Source organism: Thamnophis sirtalis, unplaced genomic scaffold, assembly GCF_051295495.1.
Source record: "Thamnophis sirtalis isolate CommonGarterSnake01/CBP01778 unplaced genomic scaffold, rThaSir2_p1.2 scaffold_4, whole genome shotgun sequence".
Lineage (NCBI taxonomy): Eukaryota > Metazoa > Chordata > Lepidosauria > Squamata > Natricidae > Thamnophis > Thamnophis sirtalis.
In genome coordinates this window covers 43,626,780-43,652,221 of record NW_028261384.1, presented here as the reverse complement: position 1 = coordinate 43,652,221, position 25,442 = coordinate 43,626,780, and the positions used below count along the sequence as shown (strand labels likewise).

General features: G+C 36.0%; 1 protein-coding gene across 4 annotated transcripts in view; it reads left to right on the top strand.

Moving 5' to 3' along the window:
• The window catches only part of ANKRD28 (ankyrin repeat domain 28), a 94,858-nt gene that overhangs the window by 24,715 nt on the left and 44,701 nt on the right, over positions 1 to 25,442 (top strand). For 2 of the 4 annotated variants that reach the window (XM_014061515.2, XM_014061514.2), the window contains exons 2-10: positions 11,334 to 11,417; positions 14,960 to 15,038; positions 16,794 to 16,864; positions 18,013 to 18,213; positions 19,217 to 19,304; positions 20,842 to 20,984; positions 22,134 to 22,346; positions 23,853 to 23,931; positions 24,705 to 24,819. In XM_014061515.2, the coding sequence (XP_013916990.1) occupies positions 11,334 to 11,417; positions 14,960 to 15,038; positions 16,794 to 16,864; positions 18,013 to 18,213; positions 19,217 to 19,304; positions 20,842 to 20,984; positions 22,134 to 22,346; positions 23,853 to 23,931; positions 24,705 to 24,819 (1,073 nt within the window). Of the gene's footprint in view, positions 1 to 10,253; positions 10,373 to 11,333; positions 11,418 to 14,959; positions 15,039 to 16,793; positions 16,865 to 18,012; positions 18,214 to 19,216; positions 19,305 to 20,841; positions 20,985 to 22,133; positions 22,347 to 23,852; positions 23,932 to 24,704; positions 24,820 to 25,442 lie in introns of those variants that run through there. The other 2 variants (XM_014061513.2, XM_087712823.1) reach the window with 2 other exon arrangements.

Genomic DNA, 25,442 nt, shown 5'->3' with positions numbered 1-25,442 from the left:
ACAGATGCCAGCATATTCGGATGGGGAGCCCAGCTCAACAATCAGGTTGTGCAGGGCAGGTGGTCCACCAGCAATCTCAAGCACAGCATAAACTGGCTGGAGCTAAAAGCGGCAAGACTAGCTCTTTTTCATTTCCAGTCAACCATTCAGGGCCACCATTTAATGCTTCTCATGGACAATGTAGCCACCAAGGCGCATGTCAACTGCCAGAGGGGCACCTGATCCAAGTCATTGATGGCGGAGGTGGAGCACCTGGGGAAGTGGGCAGAGAAACACCTGTCATCTCTTCGTGCTGAGCACATCTCTGGGGTGAGCAATGTCTAGACGGACTGGCTGAGTAGGGCCACGATCAATCACTCGGTGTGGCGCCTGCACCCCTATCTCTTCCTCAAGATCACACAGAAGCTCAGCTGCCCATCAGTCGACCTATTCGCCACCTCGGAGAACACACATCTCCCTCGCTGCTTCTCCAGATTCAGTTGCCCAAGAGCAGAAGGCATCAACGCCCTTCTTTGCCACTGGCCACCCGGCCTACTCTACATGTTTCTGCCGTTGCCACTCCTTCCCAAGATGATTCACAAGATCCTACTGGAGCAAGCGGAGATGCTTCTGGTAGTGCTGTTTTGGCCCAGATGGGCATGGTTTGCCGAGGTTGTCAGCCTGTCAATCGCCAAGCCGTGGAGAATTCCTCCAAAAGAGGTGTCTCTTAGCCAGGGGACCCTATCCCATCTAGAGCCTCAGTGGCTGCAATTGGCCATCTGGCACTTTAAAGGCACCTCCTAGAGAGGGACAGGCTCTCTACTAAAGTCATCCAAACCATTCAGGCATCGCGTCAACCATCGACTACCAGAATTTATGATATCTCCTAGTCGGCCTTCGCAAAATGGTGCATAGAAAACCAGATTGATCCCGCTTCCACTTCAATATCGCAGATTTTGGACTTTTTGCAGGAGGGGTTGGACCAAGGGTTGTCTGCTAACCCAATTCATCGCCAAGTTGCGGCACTGTCCACCGGCCTGGCCTCCAGTGAACACCTCTCCCTGGCATGTCATCCCAGGGTGCGCAGTTTCCTGAAAGGTGCCACCAACCTGAGGCCCCCAGTCGTCCATAGATATCCGAATTGAGAATTGAACACTGTACTCAGGGCACTGATCGGTCCACCGTTTGAGGCCCTCCGATCCTGTGACTTAAAACACCTGATTTTCAAAACGCCCTTTCTGACTGCTATCACCTCTGCTCGAAGGATCTCAGAGGTGGCAGCCCTGTCCGTCAAGGAGGACCTATGTCTCATACACCCAGACAGGGTAGTTCTCCGCCTAGACCCCTCATTCCTTCCTAAGGTCAATTCCTGGTTCCATCAGAGCCAGGAAGTCATCCTTCTGGACTTCTGTCCTCATCTGAGACATCCTAGAGAATGCAGATAGCACAAGATTGACGTGTGCAGAGCCATTTGCAAGTATATTAAGCGTACGGCATTGTTGAGGTGGTCGGAATCACTCTTCATTTCATTTCAGCCGGCCATTATGGGACATAAAGTCACCTCTGCCACCATTGGCTGATGGTTGTGCGCCTGCATCGCCCTTGCTTATGAGCTCCAGTCCAAGTAGGTATCGCGCCACATCATGGCCCACTCCACAGCAGCCTGGGCAACTCAAGCGCCAATAGAAGAAATCTGCAAATGGCAACGTGGGCATTGTCGTCTCAGTTTGTGCGAAATTACAAATTAGACAAGTTCGCATCAGTGGAAGCAGCTTTTGGGAGAAGAGTGCTTCAGGGTATCCATTCTGCTGGAGAGATCAGTGACTCGCTTGCTCCCGGCCCTAGTGACATTTAGCTTAGGTATGTTCCATGCTTGGACTCTCCAAGCAGCGCACAGGAGAAGGAGCATTGGCTTACCTGAAAGGTCTTCTCTGTGTGCTGCGGGAAAGTCCAACCCCACCCTAAGGTCTCTCACAGACTCCAACTTCGTTGACATGATCTATCTCTGACTTGCAAATTACATGTACTAAGTTGATTTGAATTTATGGCAAACACAACTGACTCATGACTTATGTGAACTAACTTTGACTTGAGCTTATGACAGACACAACAGAACCACTGTTGAACAGACTTACAGGTCCACACCTTCATTGGAAAAATCTGCATGCCAGCAGCAGAGGCATGGCTAAAGATCTTTCAATTTAGTCCAGGGCAGTCAGACAGAATTAACTCATGCTTGGACAAAGAGAAGACCGTTCAGACTCTCCCGCAGCACGCAGAGAAGACCGTTCAGGTAAGCCAACGCTCCTTCTAGAGTCAAAACCAGGACCTACTTATACTGGAGTGTGTATAATGAATAAGGACAAGCAATTTTATTTCTTTTCTGTATTTTGCTGATTTACAGGACTAAACTTAAACATTACAAACATTCAGATTGCTTTCTTTGCATTTTTTCTGCTCTTGGAACATGATGCTTCTTAATCATTTTTAAGATTCCATTATGGAGACTCAAGTCCAGGCAAAGTTGAGTATAAAAATAAGGAGTACTGATAAGAGCTAGTTTCTTTTAATGTCTATACCTACAATTAATATATAATGACTTAAGTGTAACCCTTGCGGGTTAAGTTATGTTGTTCAGGTAAAGTGATAATGACTAATATGCAGAAGTTGGAATTTTTAAGCTATCTATGGGAACAATTTTTTTTATTGAATGGTGTGGCAGTGGCCTCATAACTGGATGTCCAATTCAGCTATCTGGCAACCACCTCTGGTGTTGTTGTTAAATAAGTTGTTAAGTGAATCACTCCAACTGTTAAGTTAGTAACACATTTGGTTTCCCACTGGCTTTTCCTGTCAAAAGGCCACAAAAATATGACATCATGTTACTTAATAAATATGAACCAATTGCCAAGTGTACAAATTTTGGTCACGTGACAATGGGGATGATTATAAGTATGAAAAGCAGCCATATCACTTTTTCAGTGCTGTTGTGACTTTTAATGGTCATTAAATGAATAGTTGTAAGTTGAGGACTACCTATATTCTAGTACAGGTAGTCCTCTATTTACGACCAGAATGGAGCCCAAAATTTATGTTGCTAACAAGACAGTTGTTAAGTGAATTTTGTCCTATATCACGTTTTTTCTTGCCACAATTATTAGCTGAGTCACTGGAGTTATCAAGTTAGTAACATGGTTATTAAGTAAAACCTGCTTCAACATTGACTTTCCTTGTTAGAAAGTTGCACAAGGAGATCATATGACCCCAACACTGCAACCATCATAAATATGAACCAGTTGCCAAAGATCTGAGTTAGTAAATGTGCAAATAATATAGCCATCCTTCTCTTGTTAGTCAAGAAAAAGAGGAAATTTTCCAGTTTTCGTAACACACAATCCAATTATTTAAACTGTAAGTGTACATATTCTGAAGTTATTTTCAAATAGGTATATGTAAGAACGATTATTATATTCTTAACAGTTTTACTGAAAACAGTGGCTTTATTTTAAGTAAACACACACATTTATTTTAAGTAAATTACAGTGTGATTTAGTTGCATATTGTATGCTAATACTATTTTGTTACATAGTTGTGTTCTAAGCTATAAATGTTGTACATACTAGCTCATTTATTAATATATGATATTACTTTTTAAAAAGACTGAAATTAATGTGTTATTCTGAGTCATTGTTAATGTGAGTCATTGCTGAACATTTTAAATTGTTGTAATGACTATGTTTTCCCTATCCTTCAGAATATTGTTATTTTTCATTTTTTCCAAGTAGTTTTAGTGGTGGGTATTCCTGAAATATATGTAAGGTATTGGTAACAACTTCTAAATAGCCATGCTGATACATCCACAGGGTTTTTTTGAGGGAATTTTTTTCAAGTGGCCCATAGTTGGTCTAGATAAACATTTTGTAACCCTAGCAACGTATTTTAACCATAAAGAAGTTTTCCTGTTTTTCTTTCTCTACCACCAAACTAGAGTAATCTGCTAAAATGTATATATTTAAATTGGAGATATTTTAGAGGTTTATTTTTTCCTCAGCTAGACAGCATTGGGAGGAACTGATTAATACAAATTAAATTCTGGAAATTCTTGTCTCCTGAACTATATATTGGGTAGCTTAGTGACTGCAGCGATGCATGGAGGTGGATGAGCCTTGCAGAGGGTCAAACTGTAAAAGGGTTTCTTGTTAATAAATTAAAGTAAAAAAATGCAGTGGATTTCTTAGCAAATTGTTGTATATCAGTTGTTTGTAATTAACTTTACACTTTGAATGTAATATTGAAAAATAAAATACTATTGAAATCTAAGAGACTTTTTTTCAAATAAGCATTGTTAAACATTGCTGTCAAAGTTATGACTGCTGTGCTGGAAATGTGACCAAGAACCAGGCACATACTACCATATGTGGTGGTCGTGCCAAAACCGCAAAATATACTGGCAGAATATCCAAAAGTAATTGATAGTGATAAACGAAGAGGAAATAGAATTCATACTAGAACTATTTCTCTTGGGAATTATAAACAAGAAATACAACAAGTGGGCTGTATTTTAACTATACATATTTTAACTATACATATTATCACGGCAGTAAGAATGGTCTTTGCCCAAAATTGGAAAAACAAGAAAACTCAAAATGAAGGAAATAATTAGGAAAATTTTGATCTACGTTGAAATGGACAAATTGACGTGGAAATTGAAGAATAAAGATGAATCTGAATATTATAAAATCTGGGATAAATTTTATCAATGGTTGGAATATAAAAGGGAAAGCCCAAAATAGGCATGAGTCAAGATTCATAGAATGTAGACTAGAATTATGTATGAAATGATAAAGGTGAGAATGTATAAGATAAACACAAACCAACACAGCTGGAAATAGGTTACTTTTTTTTCTTTTTGTTAATACAGTATGGATCAAATGTTAAAAAAATAGGGTGGCTACAATGTATAAGTGAATATCTTAGCATGTATGGCATAGATTCTGCTAGGATAGTCTACACTGTGTCCAATGTTTTAATTTATCTTTAATAAAAAAACTTTTTAATAAAAAAAGTTATGACTGCTGCAACACCCCCAAAGTCATTTATTCTTATGATGGACTACAGGGATTCTGCAGTGTACACTCACCTAGCCCACTGGGTCCCTACTTATCTATCCTGAGTACATCAAGCAGGTATAGCAGCATGAATCTGCTGGAGCTTGCAAGCCTCCAGCTTCCTTTCCACCCAGCAATAAAGGGGAGATTGGGGCAGATGGAGTTGCAAACTCTAGCATGGAAGAGCAATGCACCTGAAGCCAGGAGAAGAAGCAATGGAAGGAGAGAACCAACCTAGAAATAAGGAACAATTTCCTGAGAGTTAGAAAAATTAATCAGTGGAATGACTTGGCTCCAAATGTTGTGGGTCTCCAAAACTGGAGGTTTTAAAGAAAAAAGTGGACAACCATTTGTCTGAAATGGTACAGGGTTTCATGCCTGAGCAGAGGGTTGGACTAGAATGGGTGTCGGCAATCTCTGGAGCTAGAACAGGTGTCGGCAACGTCTGGAGTTGGATGAGGGTTCTTTCGTCCACCTACTGTGGCTCCCTGTTGGCTGAACTCACCACTGGCTGGCCCCTCCCTTTGCCCTCTCCTCCCAGTGACTCCTTGCCTGGACTCAGAAGGTAAGGACGAGGGCAAGGAATGAAGACTCACTCCACATCGTAAAGGGCTCCAGGAAGAGAAGGAGACACAGTATCCCCCATTTTGGAGCATCCTAAATTTAACTCTGCTGTGCAAGGCAGCAGTGGGCAGGCTATGAAGGTGGCAACAGCAGTGGTATTGGTCGCAGCCAGACCAGTGTCTCGGGGTGGAGAGCAAGTCATATGTCTCTGAGTGATGGAGGTGTGTGCAACACTAACAAGGGCCAGAAGAAGAGGCATGTACAGGGGCACTTTGCTCCCTCTGTAGAATATGGAACGAGTTTCTATCCCCCGTTGTCACCCTTACTTTCTCGGAGAAAGAAGTAGAAAGAGAGAGATGAGAGAGGAAAGGAGGGAGGGGGAGAGAGGGAGAGAGAGTTGTGTTTCCCACAGAAAACACCAGGAACCACAAAACCTGGGTAAGGCATGGCTGGGTGGGTCATGTGACTGGGTGGGAATGAGTGACGTTGAGTTGACCATGTCCACCAGTTTTGTGGCTCCTGGTGTTTTCTGTGGGAAACTGATCCAAATGGCTCTTTTGAATGTTTAAGATTGCAGACCCTGGGATAGAAGACCTCCAAGGTCCCTTGCAACTCTTGATATTCTGAAAATCTTTATTTCATACTAGGTCTTTATTTAGCAACCATCAAAATAATAAGGCCATAAATAATGAAGCCCAAGCATATGGCATAATGAATAGATATATGAATTGCTAAATATGAAAGGATTTAGAATAAGATCTGAAACAAGATAACTTTGAATGCTGATAAAGGAATCCAAGAAAAAAACCCACAATTTATTTTATTTTATAACTTATTTTTAGTTAAAGTATTATGGCTTCATGTTGCCCAAGTAGTCTTATCAATCCCTCAACTAGATCTTAAGAGTTAAAACCTAAATGTGTCCATATGTGTTTGTGTCTATCAATACGTTTTTAGAAGCTTAATACAAGAAATGGAAATAGTTACTGAAATATTTTTGTACTTTAAATATTAAATCAGTATTTAGTAGAACTTGTATCATAATTGTAAGCCATTAAACTGAGCACTTAGTAGTTTGTAAATATGTGTAATATCCAGAATGTTTAAGCCAGTGATGGCGAACCATTATTTCCTTAGGTGCCAAAAGCGCATGTGTGCTGACAACCATAATGCAATGCCCCCCTGATGGCCCCCCGCACATGCGTGGGTGACCCTCTGTACTACCCCTGCAAATGCATGTGCAACCCCCATTTTGGTGCTAGCAGACCTCCCTGAAGTCTCCTGGAATCAAAAATGGGGTGGGAGGGTGCACCGCATCCCCCACCCTGTGCATGCACACACAACCCCCCCCCAGCGTCCCATGCATGTTCATGTGACTCCACCCCAATGGTGGGTTGCAGGCGGTATGCCTTGGTACGGGCGTACCAGAGGCTGCCCAGAGTACTGGGTACTGTTCCAATATGGTGCTCTGGAGGGCCTGCCCGCTCGCCCGAGTTCCTTACCTGTCCTTTAAGCCTTTGGCACTTCCGCACCTGCGCATGGCTCATGCAGCCCCTGCACAATGCTCCACCAAGCATCTGGAGCATCGCAGAGGTTTACGGAAGCGTCACAGGGAGGTACGAAGCAGGTGTGCACAACCATGTGGGCGACGCTGGGCCAGTTCCAACTGTAGCAGTTGGAACAGGATCCGGAACCCACCACTGCTCCACACACACACATGCTCACATGCGCCTCCTAGCAGAGACCTAAAAATCAGCTGGCCGGTGGGAGGTGCGCCTGCATGCACAGTGGAGCTGACTTGGGAGACGGCTTGAGTGCTCGCAGAGATGGATCCACATGCCACCTGTGGTACACATGCCATAGGTTCACCATCACGGGCCTAAACCATCCACATAGTTAAAAAGTGAGAAATGTTCTGGTTTATCTAATATTTATTTATTTATGTTATTTATGTGGTCACTCATCTAATACAGGTGACTCCAGCCGGCATGCAGGGATTAAAAAGTGAACATGCCAGTATTTGCTGAGGAGGGAGATGTAATCTTGAATTATATTGAGTAATTGAAGGTGAATTGTATTGAGGATTCTATCAAGCCATTTTTCATAATTCTTTTGTTCCTTTTAATCTATTTTTTTGGTGTATTTGAAGATTTAGAGTTTAAAACAGCAGGCTTAAATGTTCATTCCCCTTTTTATTCTCACAATAACTCAAGACATAGACATAGTGACTGGGCTGAAATCACTGAATGGGTTTTATGGATATGCAGGAAATTGAGTCTGAATCTCATCTCTCAGAATGTTTCCTGTAGAGTTCAAGTAATTCCAATTACACATGGATATTTTTTTTTGCTATTTTCTTTCTGTTATTTTGATTTACTGTATGAACATTCCAACCCAATCTCATGAATGTTTATCCAACAATAATTTTTAAGGGATATTTTGGGGTACAAGATATTAGTTTGAATTATTAAAATTGGAAATTCTAGGCTGCAGCAAGATAACTATTCAGGATGGTGAACCTTGGTTGTAGCAAATATTGCAGCAGATTACTCTGTTTTGAAATTAATGAGAATTTTTAGTTTCAGTGGAAAGGGAGGAAATGTAGTGTGACCAGAGTCATTACTTCCAAAGTTGACATCTATGTTGTCTCTCAGTAAAGGATAGAAATCTATTATTAGAATTACTTAATAAGCATTAACATGTTTTATAATTAATCAGTTTCTAGTGCTTTGGGCATACGGTATATCCTGAATGATATCCTCACAGATCAATGTTGTCATTTGAGCACATTAGAACTAAAATGTAAATTCAGGTAATGGGTTATTTTTTTTCTATATGAATACAGTTTTTTCTAGCATTTGTGAGAATACTAAAATTGTGGCTTACATGCAGTTTTTTTTCTAGTAAATAGGAATTGGTGGTAATGGATTGTCTCTTTAGAAGCTTTTTTAATGTTGGTTTTTATAACTATCTGTCAGAAACATTTCGTGCTCATAGTGGGTTAACAGAGACTGCTCTAAAAATAGAGTAACAGATGAAAGTAGTTAGGGGTTTGGAATTGTTTGTTTCCCTATATTGTTACTCAGCTGTGCCAGTATACTAGTCTTTCTGTGGCTTTTAGTGGAAAATGTTAAAAGTACCAACAGAATTTTTATGTTAGAACTGAATTAGTCATACACAATTGGCATGGATACTCTGTGAGAACTGCCCAAAAGCGCTTTCTTCTCTCTGCACAGGAAGTTGCATCCAGAGCAGTAACTCAGTTCTTTGGTAAGTGTAACATGTGAGCATTACTAGGCATTTCATACTGCGGTTCTGCAGCCTGCTGTTTAGATGATCGCTTGATTGGAATACTGCTGTGGATGCAACTTTATGTCCTGTTAGTGTCTTTTGTAATTATCTTTTTAAGGCACTGCATCTACTACATCAAACATCATAAATTAATAGCAGCTTTTGGATTGAGCATTTAACCTGAAGCAACCTCCAAGGTGGCATCGGCATACATCTTTGAATAAAGAAGTTGACTGAAAGATTACATGTAGGACCTGATTCCCCCTCCCCCTTACTTCTCCCCCTCTTTTGTTTCTTTTTTCTTATTGGTCTGAATGAAGCTTTAAGAAGAACTTATTCACAGGGATGAAAAGAAGCATTGGAGTGATGAACTACTTCTGCGAGAAAAGTCTAAAGCAATAATTCCAGTGCTTATGCTTTAATATTTTCCTAAAGTGCTTATACTTGCTGTTTTTATGACTTCTTCGAGTAGCTAGAGCAGTGGGCTGAGAACAAATGTACTGCATTGCTTTCTGCCTGATAGAGTAAAGCATTCTTTGTTACTGTATGTTAGAGAATCTGGGTTGAACAAAGAGTATTATCATTATTATTTGCATTTCATTGTTCTTTATTTTCTGAATTGTTACATGTAAAGGTAACTGCAACCTAGCTGTACATTTCAGGAATTTTTAAATGAAGAAATACTAATCTTGAATATCTGGTTTTGAATAACTACAGAAAAATAATTTTTACTTGTTAATTTTAGATATGAAGATTAAAATTTTGTTAATTAAAATGAATTTCGAATGGAAGCACTTGATTAGTCCTGTGTGCCTTTTTCTGATAGAAATCTGACTACTATTAACTGGAGACTGACCTTGCCGGACTGGGGAGAGCTGTGATTATCTCTGCCAGAGCAATTGTCTCTTTCTGCACAGAATGGTGTTATGTTGTCTACAACAACGAGCATACTGTTTAGAAAAAACTGTTCTGTAGAAATTAAACAAAAGCAATGTATTTGATGTAAGATATAGAATATATGTACTGTTGTAGTTTATATTTTAATACTGTTTGGACGAAGATCAATACTGAATAAAAATTCAGTAGGAACGTATTTTTTATTTATGAAATATTTCTTGAAAACATTATTAGAAAATACCTTGTTAACTGAATTGGCAACTAGTAAACGTATTAGTAGTGTTAGTTAAAAATTTGAAAACACAGGAGTACTTTTTGTAACTTAGGTTAGAAGAAAAGAACTTTTATGTTCTGTGTCTGCTTCACTACAAGGCAATTGCAAGTTTAAGTTACTGGTTTTTTTTTTTAATGATCAAATGAGTCGAGTGTGTATTGTTGTTTTGGAGGAAGTGGAGGATGATTCTCCCACGTTTATTTCCAAACTGCCTCAGGAAAACTTATCTCTACATCCTTCAGCTTCAGAATATGGCATGGTAAGGGACTTCTCTTGTATGTGCCTTATTATAATTTTAGTTCAAATCACTTGACTTGATATAAATATTTTTGCATATAAAATATAATTGATATTCATTGTCAAAAAATAGAAGTTAATAAAAATTCAATATATACTATCTAATTCCTATTTTATGGAAATCTATATATTCTAACATTCTAAAAAGGATTATTGTGGTGATTTTCTTTAGAAATAAAAAGGAGACATGCTTAATGGTCAGCATCATCTGCTAGTTTAATGGATTCTAATTGGCTGAGAATTCTTTTTTAAGAACTCATATGTTACGCTCTGTTCCTAAACATGTAAACATAGATCCTGTGGTTTTAAACTACTTAACCTTGTAATTGAAGCTAACGTTCTATTAAGATTGATATTTATTTATTATACTATGGCATATGTGCAATGTTTTGTGATGACGATAACATATGTACAATAGATATTTTTAGAGATATGTAATGATTATCATGAGATAATTTTGATATTTTGCACTTCTTTGCTTATTGTAACAAAACTACATAAATGTTCCTGTATTTTATATTGGCAAGTTTTGTAATGATGATAGAACATGTGCAATAGATATTTTTCCAAATATGTAATGAATATTATCAGATAATTTCGATATTCTGCATTTCATTATCACAATAACTTCATAAACTTTCTGTATTTTCTGTTGGTAAGGGAATGTGTTATTGAATTTTTTAAAAGTAATGTGGTAAGGCTATATATCCTTTTCTTTCTGTGGTAATATGTTCCATGCAGTACATATTTGTTTTGTTTAGTTTTGAAAATAATACAGTTGTTTAAGCAGGACATTTTTAATGATGGTTTTATAACATTCTAAGATAACTTTCTAAATATTTTTAGCTATTCGTGATTTAATATATAATTACCTTTGAACACTTAATTTAAAATTAAAATATATTGTTATTGTTTTATTTCAGCCACCACTTGTCCAAGCTATATTTAATGGAGATCCTGATGAAGTTCGTGCACTAATTTTTAAAAAAGAAGATGTCAATTTTCAGGTAAGCAGATTTGTTTTCTCCTTATAGTGCTTTCTCCTTTTTAGGATATTATTTAATCTTAGTAAATTCAATTCATGCAAGTAAAGCTTGCATGAAAAACACACTGAGAAAACACTTTATCTGACAGATTTTAGCTACTTTTTAGTGTACCAGTCTTAAACAGGTCTCTCAACTTTTAAACCATATTTTTAAAGATACAATTATCATCGACAAATTGCAAAAAAAAGACAATTGTTATGACAAATGTCATTTTCCCTTGTATTTAGTCATATAATTTATTTGTGTTTATTCTTCATGTTGATACTCCACTATCAAAAAATTTCTGAAAAGGATTTGTTATTAGCTTTATTGGAGAAAAAATTCCAATAAAACATTAAAGTGTTGCATGGGGCCCAAGTACCTCAAAATAAATACATATTTTATAACAACATGGCATGGAAGAGGAAATCAGCTGCAGGAAAAAAATTGTAAATTTTTTGGTAGGAACCCAATTTAGCCGTGGTTAAAAGCGTTCGTGATCAGAGGTCCTATTGTAGATAAATTTTCTTATGACAATCTGTTCCTTATTTGTTCATTTGGTAAAAATAATCATTTAGCAAATGGAATTTCCTGAATAAATGTAGGAAACATTCATTTTATTGATTTATATGTCATTAAGTATTTTGTTGATATGAAGCAACAAAAGAGGCATCTAGAGCACTCTGGAGGAAGATCAAGAGTGAAGTCAAATGAGCATAGGTAGGAGCTTATATGAGGACTTAACCTTGTGGCAATAGTGGGAGAAGCATACTTTTTATTTCTCCATCCTGCAGATTTATTTCAGGTGATCAGGGAGCTCCTGCAAGCCCATTTTAAAGAATATTCTTAGCATCTGTCAGACACAATCACTTGACTTGTCAGAGTTGAATTCTGGCTAGGCAGATCCTTTAGAAGTAACTGAAACAAGTCTGAGCTCTATTATCTGGGAGGAGTTTAAAGCAATTGATCATGAGGAAGTGGGCAATGTTTTCATGGGTGTGAGTTTGGCTAAATGTATTCTAGAACCTTGTCCCTCCTTGATTAAAGCCTCCCAGGAGGTGGCATACGGATAGACCAAGCAGTGGTTAATGCTTCTTGGTGAAAGAAAGTAGTACTGCCTGCCTAAGGCAGTGGTGTGATTGTTTTCAAAAGCTGTCAGTGTACCCAGTATAACAGGAAATCATGAATTCAAGTCCTCCTTAATTGGTTGACAGCTGGTTAATTTTGGGCCTGTCCCTCTCTCAGCCTATCTTATAGTGTTGTGGAGAAAATATGAGGAGGAAGGTGTGTTGGATATGTTTGCTACCTTGAGTTATTTGTAAAAATAATAAAGGGGTAAAATTAAATATATAAAAATAAAATAGCACTGAAGCAGCAGTGATTGCATCTGTTCATAATTTTTGGAGGGCTCAGAGATGGTGCAGTTTTTTGGCTCTACTGGGTCTCTTGATGATTTTCAATACCAATTGATCTTGGGATCCTTCTGGACTGTCACTGGGATTGTGAATGGGAGACACCAATTTAGTGTGATTCTTCTTTCTTTATGACTGGTTCCAGTTGATGTTGATGGGTAAGGAGAGGTAAAGCCCAAGGTTCATGTAGCAAGTAGTGCCCAAAGGCTCTTATTTATTTATTTATTTATTTTATTTATTTTTGTTTATTTATAGGCCGCCCTTTTCCCTGAGGGGACTCAGGGCGGCTTACAGTCACAAAGGGAAAGGAAGTGTGGGACAATAACAAAAAAGAAATGTGCACAAAGTAAAGATTAGATAATAAAACTCAACATTCACTCAGCATTCGGGGGGGGCAAAATCAAATTATCCCCAGGCCTGACGGGCTAGCCAGTTCTTGAGGGCTGTGCGGAAGGCCTGGACGGTGGTGAGGGTACGAATCTCCACGGGGAGATTGTTCCATAGTGTCGGAGCCGCAACAGAGAAGGCTCTCCTCCGAGTAGTCGCCAGTCGGCACTGACTGGCGGATGGGATACGGAGGAGGCCAACTCTATGCGATCTGATGGGGCGCAGGGAGGTAATCGGCAGAAGGCGGTCTCTCAAATAGCCAGATCCACTACCATGGAGCGCTTTATAGGTGGTGAGTAAGACCTTGAAGTGCACCCGGAGACCAACAGGTAGCCAGTGCAGCTCACGGAGGATCGGTGTTATATGGGCGAACCGTGGTGCGCCCACGATCACTCGCGCGGCCGCGTTCTGGACTAGCTGTAGTCTTTGGATGCTCTTCAAGGGCAGCCCCATGTAGAGCACATTACAGTATTCCAGCCTAGAGATCACAAGGGCTCGAGTGACTGTTGTGAGGGCCTCCCGATTCAGGTAGGGCCGCAACTGGTGCACCAGGCGAACCTGGGCAAATGCCCCCCTGGTCACAGCTGAAAGATGGTGGTCAAAAGTTAGCTGTGAATCCAGGAGGACTCCCAAGTTGCGGGCCCTTTCTGAGGGGTTTAAATTTTGTCCCCCCAGCCTGAGTGATGGTATGGTGGTCAAATTTTTGGGAGGGAAACACAACAGCCACTCGGTCTTGTCTTCTCCTCTCCCCCCATACCTACATGAAATCATTAAGTAAATTTATTAGAATGCAGAGAGTACGATGTCATCAATCTGTTGATGATATCCAGCTTTATCTCTCTATTTCTGATTGAGCACATGATGCTGTTCCAGTGCTATCTAAGTACCTGGACACTGCAAGGTTCTGGATGGGGATGCATTGACTTTGACTCAGCCCTGGCAAGGTAGTAGTGGCTTTTTGTCTCTTGGACACTGGAAGCACTTTGACACCTGGATCATGCTTTGCTTTTGTTTGATTATTTTATTTACCGTTTTATGGTTATGCTTTGCTGTTATGAGCCAACAGAATTGTTTAAGATGGGCAGCCATACAAATCTTTCAAATATAAATAAAATAAATAAATACTTTATTAGGATTAAAATAAGTTTTAAATAGTTCAATTAATTACTGCAGATATTTAGAAGATTACTAATACAATTATTCCTGCCATTACCACCTTTTTAAATTACACCAATAATCTTATTTATTCAATCAGTGCTTTATTTGTTATTTTATTTTTAGAGTGAGGACACTTATTTAGGTTTTTAAAGTTATGATTAATCTATATAATAGCAAGTAACTTAACAAATAGAATTATTTATTTAAGCAGTGCTCTTTTTTAACAAAATGTTGGACAAAAACTTCTGATTTTTTTGTCTGATTAAAATATCCCATTTAAATAAAAGGAAATTTTATGTCTTGAAGATTAGAAATGAATTTATGTCTTGAAGATTCGAAATGTATTTATATATATTATCTGTATGAATTTTAAAATATATTTTCTCCTGTATAATTTTGGCTTACATGGGTTTTATTGTTTTATTTTATATTTTCAGATTTAATATACTGCTTAAATAAAAAAAATAAAAAAGCAAATATATAAATATTTTATGCCAGAATTCTAAATTGTAAATAGTTTTATGAGTGAGGTTACTAAAGTTTAATATATTTCTTCTCTTAATAAAGGATAATGAAAAGCGGACCCCTTTACATGCTGCTGCATATTTTGGAGATGCAGAAATTATTGAGTTGCTTATTTTATCTGGTATGAAACTTTTTGTTTATATGGGGAAAACTTTTCATATGGAAAATCTTTTTTACAGATCCTTTCAAATGTAATAAAAATATTGATACTCTAATTTTTATATATTAACTGTTTTAATACTAACCAAAGATCAACTTTGTGGACATCCATTTATAAAGAGATGTAAATGCCAGTATAATACTACATTTCTGGCAATTATATTGCTTCTGTGATTCAAAAAATATCAAGGATAAATGATGTTTTATTAAAATATTCCTTTTAAAGCAAGCAACAAAAAATATAACATTTAGAAAAAGTATCAGGAGTATTAGTATCAATTTTATAGTGAAAAAATTGTCATTTATGTATTAGCTTATCAAAAACAATGGTTAGAAATAAGTATTAGGAAAATCTACCTGCTAAATTCTCACATTAACAATATTTTCTAATATTTTTAAGTGAAAATGTAAGGATTGTAAACTATTTTTGATTGGAGGAATTTGGGGTATTGCTAGAATATCCCAAATTTTCTAGATGTATTAACAAGTTCAGTTGTTTTAATGATTGTAAACATGCTAAAAGTAGAAGTAGTGAAGCCCTGCCTGAAATTCTAACAATTGCATGTCCCCCTAGCCACCTAGGGGGACATGGGAGCACAACTCCTCCTCAATCCATTGGGTCCAGAAGCTTCCATTGCTTAAGTATGCGGACATCTGCCAGAGGCCAAACATCCTTGCTGGCTACATCCAACAATGTTCAGGGCTTCACCCTGCCCCACCACATCTGGATGGCCTTAACCAGCTAGGCCCAGCACTTAATGGGCCTCTTCTCCCACCATTCCTGGGAGACCTTGCTTTTTCCCTGCCCCAGCACAGCCAGAAAGCCTCAGCTACTCAGCGGCATAAAGGTCTCTTCCCCCCTCTCAACACTAGTTGCCTCATTTAATGACCATGATCTATGGCCAAAATTTTGAGTTCAATTGTGGTTGTAAGTCAGGGTCTGTCAGTGTACCTCAGTGAGTTGAATGTATCATAACCTCTGAAAGATCAGAATAAGAGGATAAAATAAATGATAAGTAAAACATGTAGTAAATGTTATGTAGTACTGCATTTTTAAAAAAAAGTACAGTAGAAGTCTCTCTTAGAACAGGAGTTTGATGGGGAAATAGGTTTGCTTATTTTTTTCTAAAGATACATTGATCATTTGATTTGAAAACATGCAATTTTATATACCTATCTCATGTTTTAATGTTTTTCTAATAGTAATGCATGCATTCATTTTATTTTTATTTATTTTAATCCAATTACCCTTTTTAACTCTCTTCAAAATTTGCCTCGAGAATTTTATCCCTAGGGATGCAGCTCAGTTAATAAACTGAAGTTAGTTCTTAATAGTATTATTAATGTGACTTTTAAATAAAACCCTGAGAATTAATATTCCTCTTGCTAGTATTACTTCTCTTTAACAAAATGTTTTAATGTGGGTGGAAATAAATTTGGACAGTTTACTGTTTTTCTTCCAAAAACTCTCTTCTTTCTTTTATTCCAAGAATGTAGTTTATTGGAAGCTCTGCATCTTCCACCTTGCAGTGTAACTATGAATGTTACTTGGAAACTAGTCTCACTGTATTCAGTGGAGCTTATTTCTAGATAAGATATAAAGGATTACAATTTTGAATTCTAATCTGTATTAATTCATATCTCTCTTTTTTGGGGGAACCTTCAGTTGTAGTTTCCTAAAAGTTAATACTGTAAATTTCTGTGCATCTATTTGCAGGAGCTAGAGTTAATGCCAAAGACAACAAGTGGTTATCTCCTTTACACCGAGCTGTTGCAACACGTAGTGAGGTATGCAAGTTTTTTTTAAAACCACTTAAAATATATTTTATTTCAGAATATTTTTGTATTGTAATCTTCAATTTACAGCACTTGGAGAAGGATTGGTATTACTGATACATTGGCACATTTGCAAACTATATGGAGTTGATACATAATATCTTCCTGTTATGATGCTGGCAAAAGTTTATATTAGATATTATACCATCACATCATGATTGATTCTATAGGATGATTGGAATAACAGAATTCAATAATGACAATATAATGTATATATTCCACACTAGTGCTACTTTAATATGTCAAAATAGCTTTTTAAAAATAAATATTAATTGGATTTAACAAAGAATGGAAATAAGTAAGTCCTCTCCAATATATCTGCATTATAGTTGGAATATCACTTTCCTCTGGGACTACTACTAATTATAGGTATAAGTATAATATTCAGTGGGTATAATTCAATAGGAATTGTTAATTTTAAAAGGGCCTCTATTCTTCATTGGATTATTTATCTAATATAAAGACATTTTGCTATGATTCATGAATGGAAGCTCAAAGAGTTGGGGACAGAGATGGCATTTATTAGGACTATACCATGGTAAGATTTAGAATAGCAGAGCATGATATATGTCCTAACTTACTTATTGTTTGCTACAACCAAAAGGCAAGTATAATTGCTTCCAAAAAATGTAACAATTAAAGCATTAGTTTTGCTATGAAAATAACTAGTAGCTACTGTTAAAAAGCAACATATTGTGGGGGTGAGCATGTGTAGCTCAGTAGGAACTTGCCAAAATGTAGGATGTGATATGAAGCAAATAAATCTGACAATTGCCTACGTGAAAATATTTATCCATATACTAAATACCACAGTTATTTTACAAGTACATTTATATGGATTTTTCTTCTTATCTTCTTAAAGGTCCATCAAAACTAGGACTTTTGCTAGCTTTATTCTAAAAGATAAAATTTGTCAAAAATACCTCACAGGATTAGAAATCAGTCACATACTAATTTTTGATTTTTCATTGGCCTTTTTTGCTTAACCCTCCCTTGAATTAGGTTAGACTTCAATAATATCTTGGGTTTTGGTTTAAGGAAATGTTAAGAATGGGAAGATCATTAGTAATTATATTATATAATGGCATGTTATTTTTTAGGATGCTGTTCAGGTGTTGTTGAAGCATTCAGCTGATGTCAATGCCCGTGACAAAAACTGGCAAACACCATTACACATAGCAGCTACAAAGAAAGCTGTCAAGTGTGCAGAAGCTTTGGTGCCGCTACTTAGTAATGTAAATGTATCAGATCGTGCTGGTAGAACAGCATTACACTATGCAGCGTTGAGTGGACAAGTTCAGGTACAAATGACTTATTTTCAATTCCCCAAATCAGTCAGCTAACTGCAAGCAGGTGTTCATTTATCTGATCTTACTGGTACATGTAAAAAAGTAACAAAACATATCTGAATTTTCAAATATGATAGGAAATCATCATATAGCTAGCATGTTCAAATGTTCTTTCAATCAATCCATTATTTTTTAAATTTTAAATCAGTTGATGTTATTGCATAGTGGAACAGAAGGAATTAAATATGGAATTACCAAGCAAATTTTATAGAAGACACTAGCCAGTTCCAAGCAAGCGAAGATTCAACAGTGTTCTGCTTTATATGCACCTAGGCTTTACTGTTTTCTTATTACAGGTGATGTTGGCCTTCCTGGAAAAACCAGACAGGAAACACGACTAGATGAGCTAAATTTACTTTATTATAAGACTACATACACAGAATCCTTCAGATCTGAAAACACAGATTTTTTTGCCGGCCACTTTTAACTGGTGGACCCATTAGGGGAAACCTTTCTACATTTCTTCCTTTGGCTGCTAAACAGTTGCAGGCTTCTGCCTCTTCTCTTGTCTAATGGTTTACTAGGTGGCATCTCTTTTCTCTTTTCCTCAAGATTAAATATGCATTCCATTATGGGGGTTTTAAGTTTAATGATCACTTGTTCAGCAACCATTCAAACGTACAATGTACTGTTAAATAGACATCAAATTAGTCTCATAAGGAAAAAGGGGTAAGAAAGATATTCAGGATAACACTGACTTGATTTTGTTTCTAATGAAAGGGGGCAGGGAGAAACATTTAAAGATTCTGTTCTCCGATCTGGCTTAACTTGAAGTACTGATACTCTCAGTTATCAGTACATTTTAAATGAATTTAAATATTATGGTATATGTGGTAATATTCTTTCTTTGTTATAAATAAAATGTTATTGCTTAAAAAATGTTACCCAAGCATTGAAGATTGGATTTCACCCAAATAATTCTGTATATTAAGAAATATAACTGTCTTCCTTCTAGATGGTCAATTTATTATTGTCTAGAGGTGCCAATATCAATGCCTTTGATAAAAAAGATAGACGGGCTATCCACTGGGCAGCCTATATGGGTATGTAAACTAACTTTTTTCCTTGACTTTATTTAAAGCAGCCATTTGCTAAGAGCCGAGGTGGTGCAGTGGTTAAATGCAGCACTGCAGGCTACTTCAGCTGACTGCAGTTCTGCAGTTCGGCTGTTCAAATCTCACCGGCTCAGGGTTGACTCAGCCTTCCATCCTTCCGAGGTGGGTAAAATGAGGACCCGGATTGTTGTTGGGGGCAATATGCTGACTCTGTAAACCACTTAGAGAGGGCTGAAAGCCCTATGAAGCGGTATATAAGTCTAACTGCTATTGCTATTGCTATTTGCATGCTATTTTCTTCCTGCATAGTTTACATGAAGTGTGAATGGATATTTGGGGGCATATGTCCAGTATATTTCCTTCTTGCTACAGATGAAAAGTTATTGCTCTACCAATATTGTAAGGATCATCTAGTTTAAAATCATGATATTCTGTTACCAACAGACAGTCACATGGTGTTATAAGTTAGAGTTCTCTCTTTATGAATTTAAAAACTCTCGCAGAGTTACAATTGGTTAAATATTTAAAGATGATAATTTGTATTGAAAGGAATAATAGAAAGAAAAGGCATTTTAATATGTTCTTTTGCAATTATATATTATAACATCAGAGCTATAATAATTTCTAAAAATATCTATATAGATATTTATAAATATCGATATATAAATATCTATAAGTATTAAAACTAACTGATTAGACTAGAAATTAAATCTTTACAAAAACTTGAACAAAATATTTCAATTAACCCTAGTAAGACTAAATAGTTTTGGTATTAGGATCTGCTTTTTCTTTGGACTGAATATCTTGGTGAGGTTGCACTAACCAGTGTGCAATTTAAGGTCCTCCGGGACTCACAGCTCTTATTTCAAGGACAGGTGGTAGGTGAGGGCAGTTGAACCTTTACACAACTTTGTATTGTTTACCATTTGCATCTATTCCTGGGCAGAGCTGATTACCACACAATGCCAATGTTTACCTCCTGAATGGATTGCAGTGATTCACTTAATACTGTGACAAGAAAGTCATAAACTCACATAACAAATGTTTCACTTAGCAACATAAATTTTGGGCTCAATTGTGGTCTTAAGTCGAGGATTACCTATAGTAAACCCATAAAGCTTTTCATGGCATGAGACTGAGTTATTTGATGGACCATCTCTCTCCAATTACATTTATTCATTCCATTGGGTACAGCAGCAAAGGCATGTACTGGGTTCTAGTATTAGGGAATACCATCTGGTGAAATCCAGTAACATAATCTTTTCTATTGGGGCACCTATCCTTTGAATCATCTGCCCCCTCAACTTGGCCTTTATTAAGCATTAAAGATGTTTTTGTCACTGAGCTTGCTGACAGAGTCTGTATAATGATTCTACTGATTTGTGTCAGTAGGTCTGTTTTTACCACAGATACTGATTAAGTGTATGTTGTATGTGTGCATTATATATTTTGTGGTGTTTTATCCAGATGGGTAGTCACATAAAATGAATGAATGAATGAATTTTATTTTATTTTATTTGTTGAGGTTATATTGATGTGGTAAAACTGCTTGTAGCTCACGGAGCAGAAGTGACATGTAAAGACAAGAAATCATATACACCATTACATGCTGCAGCATCTGCTGATATGATTAATGTAGTCAAGTACCTTCTTGATCTTGGAGTTGATGTAAGTAGAAATAATCCTAAATCACATTATTTCATTTGATTTAATTGGTATATTGCCATAATATAACATCTTTATAAGTACTTTTAAATAAGAATAAACTTGCTAACATTTCAGTTTTCTTTTTTAAATTAACTTTTTAAAATTAACTTTCAAGAGCCGAGGTGGCGCAGTGGTTAGGGTGCAGTACTGCAGGCCACTTCAGCTGACTGTTATCTGCAGTTCAGCGGTTCAAATCTCACCGGCTCAAAGGTTGACTCAGCCTTCCATCCTTCCGAGGTGGGTGAAATGAGGACCCAGACTGTGGGGGCGATATGCTGACCCTGTAAACCGCTTAGAGTGGCCTGAAAGCCCTATGAAGTGGTATATAAGTCTAACTGCTATTGCTATTGCTATTAAATGTCACTTGATAGATTGTAGTTTGTTTTCTTAGACTTGTATTTCAAAGGAGCATTGTGACAATCTAATTCTGTCAGAAAGTGTTTAAAAATCATTATTCTCTAAAACTGTAGTCTTCAGGATAAGCCTTAAATATTTTCATGACAATGAAATATATAAAAAGTAATAAAGATAATTTACACAGCAGATACAACTAAACACCATTCAAATACTGAGAAAAAACCAGTTTTGCTCATTATCTCACAAATCTAAAATAAAATCATGTAAAAATGCAAAAAGAAAGATTTAAAAATATACCAATAATGAAAATATTTGTTATTTTCTGATTTTTGCTGCCTTTATCTGAACTCTCAGTTGCTTATTGTTTTAAATATGGCTGAAATTCAACACAATATGGATGAATGCCCTATCATGTACCTTGCCTTTATTTCTTCAAATTAACATACCTAAAATATATTTTATTTAGCAATACCATAAGTCTCCCCAGTCTAATCTGCACAGACAGGAAGTAGGATTTGTTATTCCTGGGAATCTGAGGTATATTTGAAGAAATTAAATTTTCTGTAACTTTGCCTACCTTTTTATATTGAAATTCTGGGGGTTTTTTAATACAGGGAAGCACCATGATTCCTAAAACTCTTTGGGTATGAGTTCTGCTGCGATGGAATAAAAATATATGGGACAGATGGATGGATGAACAGATGGACAGATAACTTTAATGAAATTTACATCATTGCTTTTACTCTTTAACAGATCAATGAACCAAATGCATATGGTAATACACCTCTTCATATTGCTTGCTTCAATGGACAAGATATTGTAGTAAATGAACTGATAGACCGTGGTGCTAATGTAAATCAGATGAATAAGAAGGGATTTACACCTTTACATTTTGCTGCTACATCAACTCATGGAGCTTTATGTTTAGAGGTCCTGGTTTGTAATGGTGCAGATGTAAATGCGAAGGTAAAATAATTGAAAGGTGAATTTTAAATGCTGTAATAGTATTTTGAATATCTTCATATATTAATATTGACATCATCCCTGAAAGTCATAGAAAATAAAACATTCATTTTTAATGCTCAACAAATACATTTTATTGTGTGGATATTTAGGGAATAAGGATTATATTCATCTCTTAGTTAGGGAAGTTTTGACTTATAACCATTTATTTAGCAATGGTTCAAAATTATGATGACCCTGACAAAGGTGATTTACAACGTATCCTCAGCCTATATATCTAAAGCTTCCTTTTTAATATATGTATAGAATATTGTCAAATAATAATAAGCAACTTTAAACATTTTAAAAATATCTGAATGTTACTAAAGAGAAATTTTATGCAATGCAAAATCATCAGACATAATCTTTCTTTCATTAGAAAATAAGTAAGAATGGCTAAGTTTCCATGGTATTGATGGGAGAATCCAGGATGGTTATTCTAGCCTGTTAAATAAATGTGTGTTTATCAAGCAGTAAAGATATTATGATCATGTAAATCAGCGGTTCTCAACCTGTGGGTCAGGACCCCTTTGAGGGTCGAACGACTCTTTCACAGGGGTTGCCTAAGACCATCAGAAAATACATATTTTTGAAAAAATACGGAAAACATAAAATAATTTTATGATTGGGTGTCACCACAACATGAGGAACTGTATTAAAGGGTCAAGGCATTAGGAAGGTTGAGACCCACTGATGTAAATAATACATGGGCACTAGACCGTATCACCTTATAACCTAGATCTAGAAACATTCCTCTTTTTCTGAGATGATGACACAGGGAAAAAATTAATTGGTCCACAATCTTGAAACTATGTATATGAATCAATATAGTTAACATTATTAACTATAAAATAATAATCATGATGCTTACAGTTTACTAAATTAAAAATTATGAAAAGATACAAAAATACAATTTATAGTAATAGATTAGCAGTAAACATATGAAAATGTTTTCTGAAGTTTGTGTTAGCTAATTTTGATTGAAGATTATAAATATATAATAAACATTTGGGGGCGGGAAAATAGAAACGTCCTTATATATAAAGATTGGCATTTCTAAAATAATTTTGTATGGATAAGGTTTTTTATGTATTTAATAATTAGATAAAATTTTAGATAGCCCTTAATACATTATTTACAGCCTTAAAGCTAAAAGTGCAAGTAAATAAGCATAAACATATACTTTCATGTAAAAGTTGAATGTATGTTTTATATTTAACTTAACTGCTATCATTAACTACATATCAAGGGACCAAATTTTTTTTTTCCTGTGTAATGATGATTTGGTTATTAATAAGAATAACAAAATGACCATCTTGAAAAATCTACAGACTGTTTTGACTCGTAATAACCAGTAGAATTTGTAAATAAAACTATATATAAATAGGAAAGAAAAATAAACAGCAAATTCTGTATTTAATTTTGTAAATGGTCTTTTGATAGTCATGGGTTTGATTTCTTTTTCCCCAGAGTAAAGATGGAAAAACACCATTACATATGACAGCTATTCATGGAAGATTTTCAAGATCACAAACCATTATCCACAATGGTAAAATTTTAAAAGATATAGTACTGCGCATTATTTGACTGAATTATTATTTAGAATAATTAATTTTTATCTTCTGATCTGCTTAAATGAATAATTATATAAATCTGAATATTTTAAATGTGGATTTCAGACTACAAAATCTGTAGGATATTGTTTCGCTTGTTTAGATATCTGAAATTTCATTATCCTTCAGTGCTGAAGTAGTCCAAGTTCTATTATAGTTTGATAGTGTTTATACCTTAGCTTTAATTTTATATTCTGACTTCTAAGTCTAAAACTCAATGTCATTATTTTTAGTTTTACAAATAGTGAATTTTTAATGAATAAATTTCAAAAATAGTGAAGGCTTATCTGAGTGAACTTTTGTCTTCTCATTTCAGCCTGTAATTTGTGGGACAAATTTGCTGATAGTGTTACGTTCAGAAAAAAAACTAGGATTTGGGATTGTGAAACTAACAAACATCACTCTTATCACAAAAATAAAATGCATCTGCACTTTGCATTTAAATCATAAAATTATTTCAACTTAGAAAAAATGTTAAAATATCACACTGCAAAACATATTTGTATAGTAGATGTCATTGTGTGTACTCTTTGCTTTTGCTTTTTTCTTTTGTATAAGAGAAATAGGTATTAGTTATATAGTTGGACTATTCATAGAATTTAATCTCCACTTCACCATTTAAAATTCCCTGATATTTTTAACTGTGAATGTATTTGTTTCACATTTAATACACTCAAATGACTATACTTAATGTTAATTTAATATTTAGGAGCGGAAATAGACTGTGAAGATAAAAATGGGAATACACCATTACACATAGCAGCTAGATATGGCCATGAACTGCTCATTAACACACTGATTACAAGTGGTGCTGATATAGCAAAGTAAGTAACATTTAAACATTTTAACTATGTCCAAATATAGTGTATGTGTGGGTATGCAAAAGTCATGAAATGGAATTTTTCATGAACTTTTATCAGAATGAATCTCTTTTGAACCATTTTAGCCTGGGGAGGTGTTACAGTTTCAGGGACATGGTCAGGATAATTAATCATAATCCAGAAAGGAAATAGAACATGAGTTTTGCTGGTACCCAAAATGCATATTAATTCAGAAGGTTTTGAACAATGGGTGATAATTCCTTAATGCACTTTAGTGCTCAATAATATAGTAGCAAAAGTTATAAAGTTCTTTTTAGAGCAGAAGACTCACATTCAAATGTGATATAGTACCCTGCATAAAAGCTAGCAAATTACCTGGGTAAAATGGCAATTTTGAAAGGATACAAAATACCCAACCATTATCTTTGAAATATGATTGTTTACCACAGAAAACATTAGTGACAGCTTACATAGCAATTTCCAGAGAATTTACTGGTTTAAATATTCTATTATGAATAGCGTTCATAATTATTGTTTAAATTCTTCTGTTGATATGCAATCTAATATGATATCCTTCCAAAATATACAAAACAATATTTATAAATGTAACTTATAGTTCTGGTGTG